Genomic DNA, 21,284 nt, shown 5'->3' with positions numbered 1-21,284 from the left:
GGGTTGGGTAGGGGGTGAGGAGTAATCTGAAGGAACACAGCAGTCGTCCTACACAGCGCTACCATTCCAGCGTGGCACACGGACCCGCCGTCTTCCCCCACAGGAAACAAGCATCGAAGGCGTTTGGAAAGGGAGGGGGATGAGTGCGTGCTTATCAGTGTAAGTGTATGTGTGTGCGTGTCCAGAGTTCAGCTGAGACGGTGTCCTTCGCTCAATCAGGCTAAGTAAACAGTCTGCTAGCCAACCCAGGTGGCCTTGCATGGGATGGGAAGAATAGTCATCACACAGTCGTTATCAGGGAGTTGTTTTGGTCGGCTCCAGCCTTGGGCCTGAGCAGCTGGCGCCGTGGTGTCCATATGTTGAATATTGTTGATTTCTCCTTTATGCGAGCAGCTCCGAATTTAGCACTCTAACACTGGTCTCTCGATCTCCCGTTGGAGAGCCGCGAGCCTCCCCATGATGGTATCAAACTTCTGTTCGGTGGTGTTGTCATTCTTTTGATTCTGAGACCCCACAACTGCAGTGAGCCATTCTGTGATGTGATCTAACTTTCGCTCAAGGGTCTCATTTTGAGCAGGCCTCTCTCTGATGTATCCCATCATACGCTCAATGTTGTTATTTTGAGTCTTCACGGCAGCTGTAAGCGTCTCCAAGGTGTTAACCATGCTGCGTTCGTTGTGAGAGGTCGCGCCTCGTCCCATCGCTTCGATTCCAGCGGGCAGCCTTGGGGGGGTTTGAACAGCTGGTTCCGCTCTCTTATTTCTCCGATAAGTCAGGGCCAAGCCAGCTCCAATCAGCAAGAACCCTGTTATCATGGTTCCGAATAGATAGATATCTTCAGCGTCCTCGATCGACATGACCCTCCAGTTATGCCACCCGTCCATCGTGTATCCGGCAGGGAAAGTCCCTCCAGGGCACTCAGGCTCTCCCGAGCCCAGACTTCTTGTTGAGAAAAGGGTGTCAATAGCATTCAGAGACCAGTTGATCAAATCCATAATTCTGTTTTAGGTTTTAGAGAACGACAGTGAGAGACTGTTCGAGGTAAAGTAATACACACGAGACAAGACAAGGACACAAGAGGCTAAGCAGGGAAGATAAGGGGAAGGAGGAGAGGAGAAAAAGTGCGACCGCCTTCGCCAAGAGCCAGAAGAGAAGATATATAAACATATATAAATAAAACCACTTTTTTTTCTATATTAGTAATTCCTTTTGTGCATAATTTTATATTGTTGTTAATAATAAATTAACTAAAGCAACAAAACAACCTAAAGAGCCGGTTCGGAGTTGAAAGAGCCGGCTCTTTTTAGTGAGCCGAGTCGAAAGAGCCGGTTCTCTAAAAAGAGCCGGAAATCCCATCAATAGAGATAAGTAACAGAGAAAAAAAACAAACCAAACTTGTTGTATGGTGAGGTGTTCTTTAGAAAACTTCCTTTCTTTGTGGAAATGACAACATCAAAGTTCTCAGTTTGAGGTTTTCTAGAGGAGAAACCTGAAACTGAGATAACCATGTATCGTGAGGCCAAACAGACTTTTTCGTCTGTATTGCTGAAAGACAATAGCCTTTCAAACTTCAAAATAATATTTATGCATACAATAAAGATTTTGACCCATTGCTCAGATGAGACCTCTCTCTGCAAAATGTTTCTCTTTATTTTGTAGATAAATTATGGTGACAGGACAGTAAGTCTTGGGCTTGAGTCCCAGTTACACGAAGCCCTTCAGATATTACGTTTCATGCCGATACCCTGTGTTATTGCAGGTAAGCAACAGAAATGTTTCTTTTCTACATTTATGGTTTCTTAGACAATCTTGGGCAAAATGATTGTTTTACACCACTTTCCACTTTGATTTCAGCAGAAATAATTAAACATTTTTCTTCTCCACTTTATGGATGATATTTCAGTTTAAGTGAGTTACTGTTTGTCTTTCAGTGTTGATGATCATCTATTTCTGGCAGAAGAGACTCACTGTTGAGATGAATAAGCTCTGACCACTGATCGGCCTGAGTGTTCTTGGGAAGTTTACTGTTTGTTTGTTCAGTTCATGAAGTTAAGCAAAATTATTACAAAGCTGTTTAGGAACTGAAACTATTTCTCTTTGTAGTTTCCATTTTCAAATGCTTTGGTTCTTCTTCATAAACGGGCCAAATAAACTTTTATTTCACGCTAAATATTGTATTGAGGTGATCCCTGGTGGCTAAAATGAATTTGGAGGCTTTACGCCTCACAGGATTTGTGTTAATAAAATAATCACCGTAATTTAAAAATCACATTAACTCTTTTCTTTCAAACCTATGTTTGCATTATTATAAGCGGGAGAGCACTAAACTGTGAAGTGATTTTAGATTACAATGAAGGTAAGGCAGATGAATGATATATCTAAGATAGTAGATAGTGGTGTCCTTACATAATTTTCAAAACATTACAAAAACAGTACACTGTCAAAAAAATCACCAAAACCATTGCAATGCTTTCTTCTATGTTGTTAAGATAGAAGGAGCACTTTGAGGCTTCATAAATGTAGAAAATGAGAAAGAGGAGGACAGATGGAGGGCAGTTAATGAGTTTCAAAGTGCAGAGGATTAGTAAGGAGGAAGTGAGGGTAGAAGAAGAGTGGAGAAGTGAAGAAGAAGTGTCCCGGTGCCAAATTTAAAGAACAAGGGTTATGTGCAGAGCTGTGATAACTACCGAGAGTTAAATCTGTTAATGCTGTTGAAGTCAGGAGTGACAGAAGTATGTGATGTTGATACACTGAGGACAGTAAGACAGTAGTGAGGTGTGCAGTAGGAGTGACAGATGGGTACAAAGTTGGGGTGGGATTACATCAAGCATTAGTGCTGAGCCCCTTCTTATTTACAATAGTGATGGATAGTTTTTACAGATGAGGTCAGGCAGAAGTCTCCATGGACTACGATGTTCACAGGTGACTATGTGATATGTAGGGAGGTAGTGAATGCAGATGAGTTTACTGTAAATACCTGGGGTCAACCATCCAAAGCAATGAACAGTGTACAAGAGAGATGAAGAGTGTAGGGTAAAGTTACAATGCTTGAAAAGGCCATAAAAGTGACCGGGTGAATATATTTCCTACCCATTCATTGAAATACCCCTCACATAACATGCGTACAAACTAAAAAGAAGTAGACATACGATATGACTCACACCTGTTTTATCATTAAAGAAAAGATATTGCTCCTACATCCCAGCCGAGAAATGCTACAACAGTGCATTGGGAGGCAGCTGGAGATGGGGAGGCAGTGGGCAATGGCCATACAAACATTGGCAGCAGGCCAGTGGTTCATTTCTTGTCCAGCGATCCAACTAGTCATCATACTGGGCTGTTTGGATGAAAAAGGAAAAAAGGGCCGATTGTTTTGTCCAGCCCTGAGGTCGACCATGGTTGGTTGTCACACTTTGTACTCTTACATACATTGGTGATCACTGAAACATTATTCAATAGCAAATCCTGAAATTACAGTTTAAGTTGCCCTTTAAGACCTACCATAGAACCAAGTCCGCCACAGCTTATATTTTTACATGTTGTAGTGCCATTTTTGGGAGCATTTCAAGTTGCTATACATCAGTACAACCATTAGAGCCTACATTTTAATAATATGTATGCATTAAGTGCATAGAAATTACATAAAGTGCAAGAAAGTGCAATAAACTACAAAAAAATTGAAAATCATTTTTGTTTTTTTAACATATTTCTAGTTAGAGAAATTTAAGAGGCTTATCCCTCAACTGTAAATACAAAAAAGTTGCACAAAATAGTTTCCCACCACAGGAAATTTATTTTTAGTGTCTTCATAGTTTTATTTTTGAAATACACTAATTTTTATATACTGCAGGAAAAACGAAAATAAATATTATAATGCAAATTTGCAAAAACGCAGCATATGCATCAAAATAAACTATTTCCAGCAGTGCTATTTTAGTTCTAAGCATCCCAGAAACGACACAGAAAGTCATAAAGTCAAACATAACTTTTAAAAACACCAGTATAGGCTCATGAGGCCCTGATGGTAAAAAAGAAAAGAAAAAGAAAAAAAAAAAAAAAAACTAGATTTCCGTGAAAATGACATCACTTTCGGTTTCGGGCAAGTAATGGTGGACATGCAAAAGTTCACGCTGACGTCTATTCTAACGTAGGAAGTGTTATGAACAGCTGATCGGATCGGCAAAGCGTGTTTCTGGAATATTATGTTTTTGTTGCTGCAAGCGCTTTTTATGCAGTTTTTGTATAGCTTTATGTGGAAGGAAACCGTGACCTAGGAAAAGCCGATGGCATAAGATGTAAATGCAACTCCTCCGGTTTCATATGCAAAAAAAAATTATTGCGCTAGCTTACGTGGTTGCAGTTCTACAAGGATTTAGAAGTAGTTGCGCAAAACGGAGCGTGCCCACTCTGACCGGTTAATCTTAAATCTATAGTGTAACCTCTATAGCTCTGTCTATAGAAAGACTATCTATTCTTAAATCTATGATTAAAAAAAAAGAAAGAAATGTAAACTCCCCTAATCATGTAAACATGAGAAAACAAATTGCCTAGTAGCTCAGACCTGCTCTCCTTTTTCAGTCTTGATGCAAGTCCATCCAGGTAAAGGAAGTTTCCAGGATCTCCATTTTAAGGTTGCCAGTTTTGATCTAGCAACCTTGTGCTTCATTGAGAGTCACTGTCACGGCTGGGGCAGCAGTCGTGTGGTAGAATAAATGAGAACCCAAGATGCAGACGGTAATGGAGATGCAAGTGGAGGTTTATTTACAGTGAAAATAACAGAGGTGAGGGCAGAACTGAACATAACCCTAAACTGGGTAAACTAACAAACAAACCTGGAACATAAGGTCAGCGGGAGAAACTCAGAGATGGCAGATGAGAAAGGCTGGACAGAGAGACGCAGAGAAACATAGTGGAGGAGCACAGGCAGACACACACTATACACACCAGGTAATCAGGAAATGGCACACAGGAAGGGAACCCAGCTGGAACTAATGGGCATAACGAGACACAAACCTACAAAGTAAAACAGGAAACTCACAGACTGTTTTACAACACAAACTCGGGGATACAAACAGAGTACAGAGGACAGACACAGGTAGGGCTGATAAAAACACTCAAGCACTAAACACAAGAACCAAACCCTAAGAACTAATACCAAAATCAGAATTAACACAAAACACAAGGTGATACCAAAAGGAAACAAAAAAAGCTGGGTCAAAATGACCCAGGACCATGACAGTCACACAGTCCAGTTATAACAGCTGTGTAGCCCTGGATGGGCGGGTGCACAGTCTTGTCCTTGGATCGGCTATTGGTATATCAGTACATCACCACAAACATTTCTGGCAATAAAGAAAGAAAAAAATGTCACTGCTTTTACATGCTTACCTGCAAAACATATTCTATTGGTTCCATCTTTCAGTGGCCTCTGTCAGCTCTTGTTCTACTCTTTAAATTAGTGTAGTTGTCAGCCTGGACTCCTCTTACTACACATTATCATAATTCGCTTAAGAGTCATTGCGAAGATGACACCTGAATATGAATGGCTCACATTGCTAGGCAGAGATGACCATTAATGCTGTTGCATCAATTCAATTCAATTTTATTCAATTCTATTTATATAGCGCCAAATCACAACAAAAGTGACATCAAGGCACTTTATATTGTACAGTACATACAGAGAAAAACCCAACAATCATATGACCCCCTGTGAGCAAGGAAAAACTCCCTTTTGACAGGAAGAAACCTCTGGCAGAACCAGGCTCAGGGAGGGGCGGGGCCATCTGCTGCGACCGGTTGGGATGAGAGAAGGAAGACAGGATGAAAGACATGCTGTGGAAAAGAGACAGAGATTAATAACAGATATGATTCAATGCAGAGAGGTCTATTAACACATAGTGAGTGAGAAAGGTGACTGGAAAGGAAAAACTCAATGCATCATGGGAATCCCCCAGCAGCCTACATCTTTTGCAGCATAACTAAGGGAGGATTCAGGGTCACCTGGTCCAGCCCTAACTATATGCTTTAGCAAAAAGGAAAGTTTTAAGCCTAATCTTGAAAGTAGAGATAGTGTCTGTCTCCTGAATCCAAACTGGAAGCTGGTTCCACAGAAGAGGGGCCTGAAAACTGAAGGCTCTCCCTCCCATTCTACTTTTAAATACTCTAGGAACAACAAGTAGGCCTGCAGAGCGAGAACGAAGTGCTCTAATAGGGTGATATGACCATTATCATTAAGATAAGATGGGGCCTGATTATTTAAGACCTTGTATGTGAGGAGCAGGATTTTGAATTCAATTCTGGATTTAACAGGAAGCCAATGAAGGGAAGCCAAAACAGGCTCTCTCTTTCTAGTCCCTGTCAGGACTCTTGCTGCAGCATTTTGGATCAGCTGAAGGCTTTTCAGCGGGTTTTTTGGACATCCTGATAATAATGAATTACAGTCGTCCAGCCTGGAAGTAATAAATGCATGAACTAGTTTTTCAGCGTCACTCTGAGACAGGATATTTCTAACTTTAGAGATGTTGCACAAATGGAAGAAAGCATTCTTACATATTTGTTTAATATGTGCGTTGAAGGACATGTCCTGGTCAAAAATGACTCCAAGGTTCCTCACAGCGTTACTGGAGGCCAAGGTAATGCCATCCAGAGTTAGAATCTGGTTAGATACCATATTTCTAAGATTTTTAGGGCCGAGTACAATAACCTCAGTTTTATCTGAATTAAGAAGCAGAAAGTTAGCGGCCATCCAGGTCTTTATGTCTTTAAGACAATCCTGCAGTTTAACTAATTGGTGTGTGTGATCTGGCTTCACAGATAGATAGAGCTGGGTGTCATCAGCATAGCAGTGAAAATGTATGCTATGTTTTATAATGATACTGCCTAAGGGAAGCATGTAAATGTAAACAGAATTGGTCCTAGCTAGTGATACGCAAATCATGAACGAATCGTTCAGTACTCGAGAATCACTTTACTGACTCATGAATCGTGATTCACAAGCCCAACCAACTCACTGACTCATCCCTGTTGCTGTTAGCAGCAATGTATCTAGCTTATAATTAAAATTGTGGCGAAAACAACATCCAGTATCTTAACAAAAAAATTTCTCAGGACTCACTCACTCACCCCCTCCCTCCTGGCTCACAGTTTCTTCACCACTCAGAAAGCCAACAATTTAAGGAGAACATGCGGCTAAACATGTCACTCCTGGTCTGATTGGGGACCAGAGAAAACTACAGAGTCTGACACTGTTTTGGCAAAGTTCCACACAGATTCAATATTGATTTTAGTGACCTCCGATTAGCGTAACTGGGTGTCATTACTGCCGACGTCATTACTGCCTGCATTTAATTTTCCCTTTTCATAATGCCAGATGTGTTGCTTTCATCACCGCTGTCTGGGAAATCCCTGATACTACAAGTAGTCAACAATTTAAATTATTGTCTTGAGCAGTGAGCTGAGCTAGATGATGCTCAGAGTGAGGGTTGGGGTTAGGAAAGACAGTTGAATATGTTTATTGTGGGTCAATATTTTAAACTGGATCACTACTGTTAATCTTTGTTTGCAGAGTCTTTCTTTGACTCTTTGAATCATTTACACTATGAACTATGAACAAATTAAAAGTCTTAATAGTTCTTACATTCTGTTTGTTCCGTACATTAAAGCTGCTCTCGTATCTCAGACTCAGAGTGATGTGGTCGTTTGGAGTTTCTGTTAACAGATTTGGAAACATGTGATTGTGGTCTAGTGATTAGAGCTCAAATTTGAGAAGATCTCTCCAACTTATCCAAAGTACTATAGAACAGACCTGTCTTACAGCAACACTGTCAACATTAAACTCATATTGTTTCCACAGTGGTAGCACAGAGTGGGACATTTTCACAGTTGTATTATGACCAACACTTTGTTCAGACTAGCATCAGAAATAAGAATGAATCAAATTTTTGTTATTATATAACAATCTGGTGGTTTTTGTTAGAGTAGAAGAAGTCATATTTTCATATTTTGGTGGGTGATAATTTAACGGATGCCAGAAACATGAGAAAGTAACTTCCCAGAGCTGACACTGGATGTCGCCTTTGTTGTTCTGTCATTAGGACTTGTAGGAAGTTGTGTGTGTTTTGCAGGGATCAGTGGACCTGTGCTCAGCTGATGCAAAGTTCAAATTAGATAGAAACACATCGAATTAAAATATTCTGTCTTTATTAAAGTCATACAGTGTGTATCCTTTGACATCATAGTACAGATGAAAAAGCTCATTTGCTCTCACCTGACGTGGCTCTAAGGTGATAAGGCGATCTGCCACCTACTGAGTTTCTCCAGTAGGTGGCAGATCACACAAATAAAAGACTGGCAAAGTCATCTCTTACAAAAGTAACACAGGTCTGTCGTGGTAATGGAAGTCAACAGTAACGCAGAACTATTATTCAGGTATGTTTCAGATTAATAAACCTCAGTGTGCACCTGGATGAACATTGTCGTCCTTCAGTGTGTAACAACTTACTGAAGGTTCAACAAACGCTTTCTCATTCGCTGAGTGCTGTCACTGTTTAGATTTTGTTCAGGTTCTGCTGTCACACTAAACTGTACAGACTTGAGAAGATGGCAGAAAGTGAAGAAAACAGCTGAGGGAAAATATTAATGATGTTAAATCCTAAAATTAAAATCGGATTTTTCTATTAACTGGGCGTGCTTCCTTCCACTTTCAACACTTCTCTTTTCAGCAGAGGCGCACTGCGCTTTTACGCACGAGTTTAGAGGCACTGTGTCTCAGAGCAGAGTGCCATGCAGACCTTCAGTGCATGACGGTGTCTCAGGCACAAGTATCACTGCTGCTACAAGATGATCCTGCTGCTCGCTCTGCTTTCTGTTCTCTGGGGAAAACTGGGTCTGTGCCAGGAGGAGGATGGAGGCTTTACCTTTGATGGAAACATCCGCCAATTCGCCATGACCTCCAACACGGTTTACATCGCCACAGAGGAGAGGCTCTACCAGCTGAGCCACGACCTGACTCTGATCAACAGTCTGACCCAGAGGGGAATAATAAAGACCGGAAACCAGCAGGATGATGTGCAGTTTCACCGGGTTTCTGACACAGCTGAGGGGAACGCAACTTTCAGCATCAACGTGTTGTTGCCTTTTACAAGCAATGACTCTCTGATCAGCTGCGGTGTGACTGACGATGACTGCAGTTACTGCGAGGTTCTGGACCTGAAGAACATCTCCAACCTTCTGTACAGAGAACACATCCAGGTGGGACCTCTGAAAAGCAGCAGCAGGTCAGTCAGCTTTCTGGTGGATGTGAAGAAGAAAACTCAGACTGACACTTACATTCTGACCGCGATCCAACAAAACAGAGAAAAGCCCGAAAACAACAAGTGTGGTATCAATCAGAAGACTATCAACCTTCAAAATACAGATAACAAACAAGGTGGAGGTATATTTTCTATAACTGATAGAGCTTCAGGCACACCTCAGATCACAAGTAAAGGTGATGTGGAGTTTGTTGACGGGTTTCAGCTTAATTCAACCATCTATCTGTTCTCCAACGCGCTCTCAGCTCAAACAAACAGAGTCCGTCTCATTTGGCTCAAAGGCGAAAAAAGCAAAACAGATACACTGAAGTCTCTGCGGGGCGCAACTCTCAGTGTCTCTGACGGTGACAGCAGCAGACTCGTGGCCTCCTCGGTCATCCCGGGGGAGCAGCCGGTGCTTTGGAGCGGCGTGTTCAGTGTGGATGGAGGAGATACCGACACCAAGCTGATGGTGTTTGACATCAGCCCTGATTACAGCAGGAACACCGACAGAGATCCAGACTTCTACACCTCTGTGCCATCAGAAGTGACGGTGGGTCGCTGTATAACTTCTAAACATGTTCTGAATGGTTCCTGAATGTAGTTTCCATCTGTGCCTCCACATTTTCATGTGGACAATCATGAAAGCAAAATGTTCACAGAGAGGCAGATTACTTTATCACACAGTGTGGTCACAAAACTAGAAACATCAATCGATTCAGACTCAGTCTGCTACTTCACATAAACAGTTAATGTTAGGCTCAAACTTTCCCATAAAAAACACTTACATATATATATATATATATATATATATATATATATGTACAGTGGGGCAAAAAAGTATTTAGTCAGCCACCGATTGTGCAAGTTCCCCCACTTAAAATGATGACAGAGGTCAGTAATTTGCACCAGAGGTACACTTCAACTGTGAGAGACAGAATGTGAAAAAAAAATCCATGAATCCACATGGTAGGATTTGTAAAGAATTTATTCGTAAATCAGGGTGGAAAATAAGTATTTGGTCACCTCAAACAAGGAAAATCTCTGGCTCTCACAGACCTGTAACGTCTTCTGGAAGAAGCTTTTCTGTCCCCCACTCGTTACCTGTATGAATGGCACCTGTTTGAACTCATCATCTGTATAAAAGACACCTGTCCACAGCCTCAAACAGTCAGACTCCAAACGCCGCCATGGCCAAGACCAAAGAGCTTTCGAAGGACACCAGGAAAAGTATTGTAGACCTGCACCAGACTGGGAAGAGTGAATCTACAATAGGCAAGCAGCTTGGTGTGAAAAAATCAACTGTGGGAGCAATCATCAGAAAATGGAAGACATACAAGACCACTGATAATCTCCCTCGATCTGGGGCTCCACGCAGGATCTCATCCCGTGGGGTCAAAATGATCATGAGAACGGTGAGCAAAGATCCCAGAACCACACGGGGGGACCTGGTGAATGACCTGCAGAGAGCTGGGACCAAAGTAACAAAGGTCACCATCAGTAACACACTACAACGGCAGGGAATCAAATCCCGCAGTGCCAGACGTGTTCCGCTGCTGAAGCCAGTGCATGTCCAGGCCCGTCTGAAGTTTGCCAGAGAGCACATGGATGATACAGCAGAGGATTGGGAGAATGTCATATGGTCAGATGAAACCAAAGTAGAACTTTTTGGTATAAACTCAACTCAACTCGGAAGAAGAATACTGAGTTGCATCCCAAGAACACCATACCTACTGTGAAGCATGGGGGTGGAAACATCATGCTATGGGGCTGTTTTTCTGCCAAGGGGACAGGACGACTGATCCGTGTTAAGGACAGAATGAATGATGCCATGTATCGTGAGATTTTGAGCCAAAACCTCCTTCCATCAGTGAGAACTTTGAAGATGAAACGAGGCTGGGTCTTCCAACATGACAATGATCCAAAACACACCGCCCGGGCAACAAAGGAGTGGCTCCGTAAGAAGCATTTGAAAGTCCTGGAGTGGCCTAGCCAGTCTCCAGACCTCAACTCCCGCCCCATATAGTGGCGGGAGTTGAAAGTCCGTGTTGCTCGGCGACAGCCCCAAAACATCACTGCTCTCGAGAAGATCTGCATGGAGGAATGGGCCAAAATACCAGCTACTGTGTGTGCAAACCTGGTAAAGACCTATAGTAAACGTTTGACCTCTGTTATTGCCAACAAAGGTTATGTTACAAAGTATTGAGTTGTATTTTTGTTATTGACCAAATACTTGTTTTCCACCCTGATTTACGAATAAATTCTTTACAAATCCTACCATGTGGATTCATGGATTTTTTTTTTTTTTTTTTTTTTTTCACAATCTGTCTTTCACAGTTGAAGTGTACCTCTGGTGCAAATTACTGACCTCTGTCATCATTTTAGGTGGGGGAACTTGCACAATCGGTGGCTGACTAAATACTTTTTTGCCCCACTGTGTGTGTGTGTGTGTGTGTGTGTGTGTATATATATATATATATATATATATATATATATATATATATATATATATACACACAAAATCAAAGAAATTCTAAAGTTTTACTGAAGACACAAGAAAAAGGAGTCTGAATTATTTAAGCTGCTGGTATGTCTGCTGGTGCATGTGACAGACAAACTGAGTTTCACTGAATGATGTTTGACTTCATCACTATTTGAATATGTAGTTGAGAGCAGGGGTGTAGCACTGAACTCTGGGGCCTAAACATATGTGGGACCTTTTTCTGATCATCATCAGAAAAAGTTCTAATCTTAACATATCTACAATATCAGATTTGATGATCAGTGTGTTTGTTTCTCAGCCAAAGATCCTAAAACCTAAGGCAGTCCTCTTCAGGCACAGCTACATGACCTCTGTGCTGGCAGTGAGGCAGAGAGGCTGGATGGTTTTCTTCATTGGGACAGGAGACGGCCAGCTCATTAAGGTGTGTATGAAATGAAACATCTAAAGTACTTAGTTTACCAGCCTGATTTTAAGATGCCATTTCATCATCCTGAAATGCACTGGCTTCCTCACATGAAACAAACATGAAAGATAGTTCTGTCACCAAAATATATTTGTTGAATTAGCATCTATTCATAAAATCACGAACAACCATTGACCCAAGATAAATAAAAACCAAAACTTTTTAAGAGGCAAATTATTCATGATTTTTTAGCTTGCTTATTTGAACTAGTCTCATTTTATTTCATTGTTGAAGTCTGCTGCAAACTGCAGTCACTTGTGGTCCCTGTAGCTTCTTTGTGTGCTCTTAGTCTCACTGTGAGTTCATCTGTTCACACACTGCAAGGTTTTGTTTGTGGAGTGGAGAAATGAGAGCTGTGACCCTGAAAGCTCAAAAAGCTTCAACAAGTATTTTATCTAATATGACGAGAGCAAGAGATAGAGAAACAAGCTGAGAGGGATGTTGTCATGGTTTGATTTTTTTCGGTCATAATATCGACTCTTTGATCACAGTTTGTGATTAAGTCGGAAAGTTTGTTTTACAGATAAGAAATACCGACTGTTTCACAACATATACAGCAGATATCAGCATGACACTGAATCCAAGCAGCACAAACACATAAGAGCTTCTTATGAATGAGGGAAAACTTAAAATAAACAGCCTTTCATTTGGAAGATAGTGGTCAGAGAAAAATAAGCAATTGAAATGTTCATTAAACATAAAAACGTGAATTCTTATTTTCACAAATTCTTGTTGTCAGCTGTCTGTGGACAGGAACTATCACGCTGCCTGTCCCACGGTGCTCTACAGGACAAGTGATGATCGCAAAGTGTTTCCCAAATTACATCTGGATCCAGTGGGTCATAAACATGTGTATGTGCCATTTAGAAACCAGGTACTTAAATTATTTACTGATTATCTTAATGTCACATGTACCTGTGCTGCATTTTAAAGTGTTTGTTGTTCTAGATAAGGCGAGTTCCTGTGTCAAAGTGCAGCACGTACACAAGTGTGCAGGAGTGTTGGTCTGCACAGGATCCATACTGTGGTTGGTGTGGCTCTAAAAGCAGGTGAGAGAAACAACATGCAGCTGATGTCTCCAAACTATTCTGAACTTGGTGATCATTTCTCCTTCTTCTCCTAGCTGCACATTTGAAGATGACTGCACAGATTCAGACTGGCTGTCCATTCCTGATGAGTCCCAGCACAAAATGATTTCCCACAAAGTTGAAAAGGACACAAACGGACAGGTACAGCTTACAAACACAGTCGGGACTGCAATCATTTGTGGCTTTCAGGTATTTCTCACACATGTTCTTCATTTTCAGATTTTACTAAAAATCCACACACACTTGACTGTGGGCCAGGAAGTGTCGTCCAACTTTACCTGTCAGTTCACTGCAAGGTCCAGCTCGATTTGTGCTTTGAATAACCCTCCTCCACAGTTCCCACAATGCACCTGCATCCTGTCTGATCGTACACTTCCTGCTGATGGTCAGTGAGTTTTCATAAATAATCCAACGAATGAAATACTTTGCAGTCAGACCTGCTTACTGATCTGCAACACTTCCCAAAAAGCAAAATAGAAACATTACAGAGCTGACTCTGACAGATGAAATATTCTTTACTAGTTGACAAATCTGAGTTGTTCGTTATTACAAACTGTTGCAACTCATTAAACATATATGTCTAAAAATTAGCAATTGAAGGCTATGACACTGATCGTGTTTTTTTTATTTATTTATTTTATTTAACAGGTCTGCATGTCACAGTGAAATTTAGACTTGGTTCAACACAACTGTCAGAACAGCTGAGGTTGACTAACTGCTCTGACATCAGTGGACCACCAAGTTCAGTCTTGTAAGTCCAATCAATTATAAAGATTATGAAGATGGATCACTAATAACACAACATTATGTGTCATCACCAAGTAAAATGTATTACTACTGAGGAGTCTCTTTGTTTTATGTTGTATTTTTGGACATTATCGTTTTCTTGATGATTTCAACACTAATATGTGATTGTTTCTCTTCAGGTGTCAGCAGTGCATCAAAGCTGGTTGTGGATGGAACACAAACAGATGTTCCTGGGCCGATCAAACAGAGATCAATGTAATAATTCATGCCTTTAGTTTACCTAGTTCAGGTTTTTCCTCATTAACATATTTGTTTTAATTTTATTTCGCTGATACCATTCTACATGTTTAGGCTATTTTGATGTATCTTTTTTAAATCTACTTTTGGGAATAAGAAAGTCTATCTTATCATATAATTAAGTCTTCCACTTTAAGTTTATATTACTTTTGAGATTTTTCAATCATTATTAAGGGTGGGTTGGTCTAATGTTCAAATATCTATTGCTTCTCAAAAGCAGCAATATTATATGCAATAATATGTTAAGTGATTATGACAACTCACAAATACCAATTCAGTTGCTTGACAAAAATCGTGATTAAATTCTTTCCTTGTAAATAAGACAGAACTTCCATTCTCATCAGTCCTACATAGTTTCTTTAGACAATGACAGTAAACCTGCCATATTGATTCCCTCTGCTTCCTCCTGCAGGACAGCGTTTGCCAAAATGTGCAGTCTGGGAAGAACTTCTCTGTGAGTCTGAACCTCAGTCCTCAAACTCATTGTTCCTCTGACACCTTATTCGTGTTCAAAGCTTCCAACATCAGCTGATGGCCGTGGATTAAAGCTGATCATTTTTTGTCTTACTGTCAGATCCCAGAGATCTCCTCCATCACTCCCAGTGTGGTGTCTTTCTACGGTAGAAACCACGCAGTGCTGTCAGGTCGTAACCTCGATAATGTGACTGCAGTGAGGATGCAGGCCGATACTGACTGTACTCCAAAAGAGTGAGTCACTTTACACTAGTGATGTGTCACTCGCGAACGAAATGGCTCTTAGAGCCGGCTCTTTGACGTGAACAACGCGAGCCGGCTCCTTATTGCAAGCCGTGTTTTTTTGTTTATCCCTTCTCTCACCCTCTCTCTCTCACACCATCTCTCTCTCTCGCACTTTTTTTCCGCTTCACTCCGCACGCGAGCCTTGTGCTTTCCGCTGGGATGAGGGGGGAGGGGTGGTAGTTACACTCGCAGTAGCGCAGGAACAGACCGGGAGGGAAAGAGAGAAAGAGAGCCAGGGACAACAACGTCACATTAGAAAGGTATAGTAATCATCCACAACTATTTTCAGTTGTGGATGTTAAAGGGTTCAGAAAGTTTATTCATGCAGGCCTATATAACAAAGAATGTGCATCTTCTTTTTGTTTTCATATTTTAATTTATATTTAATGGTGTTATGGTTTGCAGTGTTTTGTGTTGTTTCATTTTAAATTTGTTTAAAAGGAAAAAGCTGAAAATTTAAATAGTTAAAAGTTGTACTGTGACTAGTTGATTTTTGTATTACATTTTATTTATTACATTTTATGTGGAGTGAATAAATAAAAGTATATTTACGGTGGCCCCTAGAGACAAAGCACGTACAAACTCCAAAACACGTAAAAACTCCAAAACAAAAGACAACAGAAGTGCTCCAGGATGCTAGGCGCAGTGTTGAGCTTTTGTTACCTAGTGGCTACACAAGCCAGCAATTAGGAACGACTGGATTTGGTGTGTGGTAGTAACAGGTAAATGAACTTTTTTTTAAATTATTTGAATATATATGAGTGCTTGTGTATAAATACACAAACAATACACATATGCTTTCATGCTTTCAATTATGTAATTTAAGTGATCTAGGTAGCTCTGTTTTGGAAGTTCAGTTAACGCTAGAAATGTGTTTTGGAGTTTGTACGTGTTTTGTCTCTAGGGGCCACCACATATATTTATATATAAACATATATAAATAAAGCCACTTTTTTTTTACATTAGTAATTCCTTTTGTGCATAATTTTATATTATTGTTAATAATAAATCAATTAAAGCAACAAAACAACCTGAAGAGCCGGTTCGGAGCCGAAAGAGCCGGCTCTTTTTAGTGAGCGGAGCCAAAAGAGCCAGTTCTCTAAAAAGAGCCGGAAATCCCATCACTACTTTACACACAACTAATGCACAACTGATAGTTTGTGCTTTGGATACAAAGCACACAGTAAAATCTAGAGATTATTCCAGGGAAACACCACTCATACTGAAATATAGATTAAATGTTTGAAGTAAAAACAGCACAAATGTTTTCTCAGCATTGTTCTCAGACAGACCAACTGAGAGTAAACCCTGAAACTAAAGCTCACTGTCCTATTTTAGGATTTAAGGAATTTAACGTAAATTATTTTCACTGTTTTGTTTTGGGGTTTCTTCTGTTTTAATTAATGATCTTCTTCTTCGGGCTTTTGAGGGTTTTTTCTTTTATCACAATAAAAGTAACTTTGAAAAAACTACAAAACACATACTTTGGTAGTTTAGACTGGAATTTAGTTATGTTGTTGAAAATTTTGATACTCAGCTTTTGTCTGTTTTCAGTTTATGAGTATCATGATAATGTCAGTGATTTTTTTTCTGTGTCTGTGTGTGTTCTGGTCAGATCTTCTGTTTGGGGCAACACTGGTTTCAGTCTGACGTTCCACATTCCCAGTTCAAATATCAAAGGCGTGGTCAACGTATGTCTTCTCCTCCCAGATGGTCATTGCCATGGCAAAGCTAAAATCACCTACAGCTCATTACCATCATGCACCAATATTACTCCAAGCAGCAGCTGGATCAGGTGCATTTTTTCTACTGAAACCTCCAAATAACACATTAAAGTTATGACGGATCTCTTTTAGATATACACTTTAAAACAACTTATAATGTTCAATAAGCAGAGATGTGAAACTGAACATGATATATTGAGATATAATTGGAACTCTAATACCCATCATGGTAGAAGAGAATCCCAGTTACGAGTTAGGACAGGACTCTCTGGAGTCCAGGTGTTAGTGGTGGTGAAGATGAAATTGGTGGTTTAGATGGGGCTCTGATTGTACACAATGAGATGGAGATGAGGAGGTGGCAGGATCCACAAATAAGAACCTATAAGGCTGAAATGATAGAGAGGGGGAGGCTGAATGGCTCGGAGCAGGTAGGCAAGAAAATAACAGAATGTGAAAGTGAAGGCAATGTAAAGAAATCGACTCACAGCAGAGCTGCCAGGAAAGCAGGCACATGAGTAATTACAGATCTTCCTTATTGAACATAGGCTTTATTTTTAAATACTAAGACTTTGGCTGATGTCACACTGTCTCCAAATCCACCAATGAACCAAAGGTACCATTAAATAAACATGACACAGTGATGAAGAAAGCTTTCTATCTGTTTAGGATTTTAGCCTTCTCCTTTACAAGCGTTTGTCGATGCAGCTCAGAGGTACAGAGGTACTGAGTACTCCACTGATGCTACAACACAGTTAAAGTGACACATGTAATGTGTTGTCATCAATAAATTAGCTAAAGCAACAGTAGTGAATCGTGACAAAATTTCAGCAGAACTATTTTTGAGTCAAGACCTGCTGCTTTGACAGTAACTTAAATCATATTTTTGAGATTTATTCTAGGAAGCAGCAGAGAAACCGTTCTGGGTCATCTGATGGGGAAAGAGAGCCACTTCCCAAAAAAAGTCTTTTGCTATAAGGCTACTTCCACTTTTAGTTGCAACTGAAAAAGGAAATTCTGTCATCTCAGTTTCTTTTTTCACCTTAAAAAGGAACCCCATTTTATTTAAGAGTTTGTTTAAAGCACCAATCTTTACCTAGGCATTGGTTTCTTAATGGTATGTATTCAGCTTTATGCCAACATAAGTCAACTAAAACTGAGAGATTTTAAGATTGATACAGTTAAAGACAAACACAGACATTTTAAATGTTCTCTGGTGCTCTGTGTCCTGCAGTGGGAAGAGGAAGATCACACTCACTGGGTCCCATCTTAACTTTGTTGAAGGGGTCATGCACAGCCCCACAATGCACAGCCCCACAATGCAGGAGGTCAGACTTCCCAGATACATCAGCTCTCAGGTACATTACACCTTCTATTACTGTTTAAGTTAACCAGCCATGTTATATCAAAAATTATAAATTACAGTGTGTCTGAATATGTGATGTTGCGTGCTGTTTTGGTCACGTCGTGTTGTCTTTTGTGTACATTTAATTTCATTGCAGAATCTCACCTATGATTCACCTGCAGCTCTGAGCATTTCTAGCAGTACTGTGTATTTGAAAGTAGCCAATGAAACCTTGACCTGCTCCAGAAAACTCTCGTACTATCCAGACCCTGAGTTTACCAGCTTCACAGCCACAAGGACAGGGAAAGATGTGCACATCACCATTCAGGTATTTTTAAATATACTTTTTTTTTTTTATCATACATATGTATGTGTGGCATCAGTTCATTGAAATGTAGCCTTTGTTTTTCTTCATTTAGAAAAAAACAGACAAGCTGGAGATGACGATAGATGAGTTATCAGTGTGGGGCGTTGAAGACAAGCCAAAAAATTGCACCATGGAAGCCAAAGAAACCAGTGACAACATTGACTCTTTCACCTGTGAGATTAAAAGCTCAACCAACCCTGAATTTCAACAATTATTGGTAAATATTTCTTTCATGTTAACCAAACCAAATAGTTGTGTGGAGATGTAATGTCAGTTTCATTCTGGCAGTAGAAACATTTCAGTATTTTAGTACAGTAAAATAGGAATTAAAATTGTACTGAGAATGTTTTCACATAGAATTCATTAGGTATACTTGTTAACCTGCTCGTAAATGCAACCCTCCTACCAATAATATCATGGTAAAGCTGAACAGCTGAAATTCAAGCTCAGTGTAACTCTGAATGTGACATGGTTGTTCAGGCTAGACAGGCTGGTCTGAGTATTTCATAAACTGCTGATCTACTAGGATTTTCCAACATCACTTTTAGGGTTTAGAGAAAATGGACTGGCAAAGAGAAAATATGCAGTGAGCTGAAGGTTGCTTGGTGGAAAATGCCATGTTGATGTTAGAGATCAGAGGGGAATGGCCAGAGTGTTGTTAGGAAGACAACAGTAGCTCAATAAAACACTCATTACAATGAAGTATGATGACGAGCATCTCTGAACCTTGAAGCAGTTGGGGTACAGCAGCAGAGCACCCCACTCCTATCAGCTAAGAACAGGAAACTGGGGCAACAGTTTGCACAGACTATTATGGTGGAATTTGCAGCAACTGGGTGATAATATCAGCTCAGTATTGACTCTGTGGGGAATGTTTCCAGCACCTTGTTTATATTATTTTTTTTATTGCATATAGTTCTGACAACAAACTGGAACCCAATATGGAGCTTGCAAACTATAACTAATGCAATGTGTGGCAAAAAACAAAGAAAAATCCAGTATGTAAACATGCAAGGCCTTTTTCCCAGTATAGTATGCTGTATGTGATTTGTTTTTGTTTTTTTGTTTGTTTGTTTTGGGGTTTTTCATAGATAAAATACGGAGACAAATCTGTCACACTGGAAAATAAAGATAAATCTGGAGTTTCTTATTTTCCGATGCTGATCCTTGTCCTGCTGCTGATACCAGCCATTATTACTGGTAAGAACACAATTTAGAAGTGAATTTTAGTCCCTAACCAGCCTATAAAAGGATGTGCAGGTCAACTCTTTAACAACCATACCATTCTTTTGCATTGCGCTATAATCTTGTTGCAGTGGCGTTATTCTACCAAAGACAACAGCAGAGGCTCGCTGATGAGATGAACAAGTTTGTGGAAGACCTTGAGCTCAACATCAGGAATGACATCAGACAAGGTCAGTCACAAAATCTCACAGCATCACTTTGATGTACAATTTATACTGCTCGAAAATTAAAGAAAAGCTTTTAAAATGCATGTCAGTGCAAGGAAAAAAAATCATGCTGGATATCTATAATGATATGGACTGGATGATGTACAGTATTATGAATGTATGCAAGTATTCGTATTCTCCATTGTTTGATCAACTGAAACATAATGTCCCAGAGGTGTTCTGTTGGATTTCGGGCAGGCGTGTATAGGGGTTAGTCAATGGTATCAATTCCTTCATCCTCTGTGAGCTGCCTGCTCATGAGGCCAGACATTGTCATGTACCATGAGGAACCTAGGACCCACTGCCCCAGCACAGGTTGACAATGAGTCCAATGATTTCTTCCTAGTACCAAATGTTAGTCAGGGTGCCATTACCTTGGGGCGACTGTGGCTCAGGGGGTTGGGAAGCGTATCTGTAACCGGAAGGTCGCCGGTTGGATCCCCAGGCTCTCTGTCCTGGTCGTTGTGTCCTTGGGCAAGACACTTCACCTACCGCCTACTGGTGTTGGCCGGAGGGGCCGATGGCGTGATATGGCAGCCTCGCTTCTGTCAGTCTGCCCCAGGGCAGCTGTGGCTACAACTGTAGCCTCCACCAGTGAGCGAATGTGAGAGAGAATGAATAGTGGCATTGTAAAGCACTTTGGGTGCCTTGAAAAGCGCTATATAAATGCAATCCATTATTATTGTTATTACCTAGCTAGTAGAGGTCTGTGTGCCCCTCTGTGGATGTGCCTCACAAGCACATAAGAAATATTTTGCACTGTCCGCTTCAGAAAGGTTTATCTGACAGAGGAAATAAATTTTCCACAGTTGTGCAACATTAAAAGGAAGTGAGGTCTATGTGAAGAGTCACCACAAAAACAAAGTTACCAGAAAAGTTACATTTGCAAAACCACATTCAAACTACTTGGGGCAGTTTTAGAAATAACCGCCGTGGACAGATGAAATATAATTAATTTAAATATGTCAGTTTGAGGTTCTGTATCAATAGATGAATGATTGTAAAAGGTCTGGACTGCAGTCGGGCCAATTCATCAACTAAAGTGAATTTTTATACCTTGAAGTCGTGCTGTTGTTATAGACCCAGTATGCAGTTTAGCATTGTCTTGTTGAAATGTTCAGGGAAGGCCTTACCTGACATAATCATGAATTACAGTAGTCCAGCCTAGAAGTAATAAATGTATGAACTGCAAGCATGAAACACGATGTTTCTAATGTTAGAGATGTTGTGCAAATTGAGAAGGTCTTACATTA

General features: G+C 40.4%; 1 protein-coding gene across 1 annotated transcript in view; it reads left to right on the top strand.

Annotated features, from left to right (window-relative positions):
- The first annotated feature begins 8,766 nt into the window (after positions 1-8,766).
- The window catches only part of plxnc1 (plexin C1), a 34,670-nt gene continuing 22,152 nt past the window's right edge, over positions 8,767-21,284 (top strand). The window contains exons 1-16 of the mRNA XM_026146968.1: positions 8,767-9,843; positions 12,092-12,214; positions 12,996-13,130; positions 13,205-13,305; positions 13,380-13,485; positions 13,564-13,729; positions 13,993-14,095; positions 14,271-14,346; positions 14,801-14,842; positions 14,963-15,096; positions 16,763-16,942; positions 18,103-18,226; positions 18,371-18,541; positions 18,633-18,797; positions 19,672-19,780; positions 19,897-19,995. Of these exons, the coding sequence (XP_026002753.1) occupies positions 8,839-9,843; positions 12,092-12,214; positions 12,996-13,130; positions 13,205-13,305; positions 13,380-13,485; positions 13,564-13,729; positions 13,993-14,095; positions 14,271-14,346; positions 14,801-14,842; positions 14,963-15,096; positions 16,763-16,942; positions 18,103-18,226; positions 18,371-18,541; positions 18,633-18,797; positions 19,672-19,780; positions 19,897-19,995 (2,839 nt within the window). The 5' untranslated portion in view covers positions 8,767-8,838. The remainder of the gene's footprint in view (positions 9,844-12,091; positions 12,215-12,995; positions 13,131-13,204; positions 13,306-13,379; positions 13,486-13,563; positions 13,730-13,992; positions 14,096-14,270; positions 14,347-14,800; positions 14,843-14,962; positions 15,097-16,762; positions 16,943-18,102; positions 18,227-18,370; positions 18,542-18,632; positions 18,798-19,671; positions 19,781-19,896; positions 19,996-21,284) is intronic.

Source organism: Astatotilapia calliptera, chromosome 17, assembly GCF_900246225.1.
Source record: "Astatotilapia calliptera chromosome 17, fAstCal1.2, whole genome shotgun sequence".
NCBI lineage: Eukaryota > Metazoa > Chordata > Actinopteri > Cichliformes > Cichlidae > Astatotilapia > Astatotilapia calliptera.
This window is presented reverse-complemented; position numbering and strand designations above follow the sequence as displayed.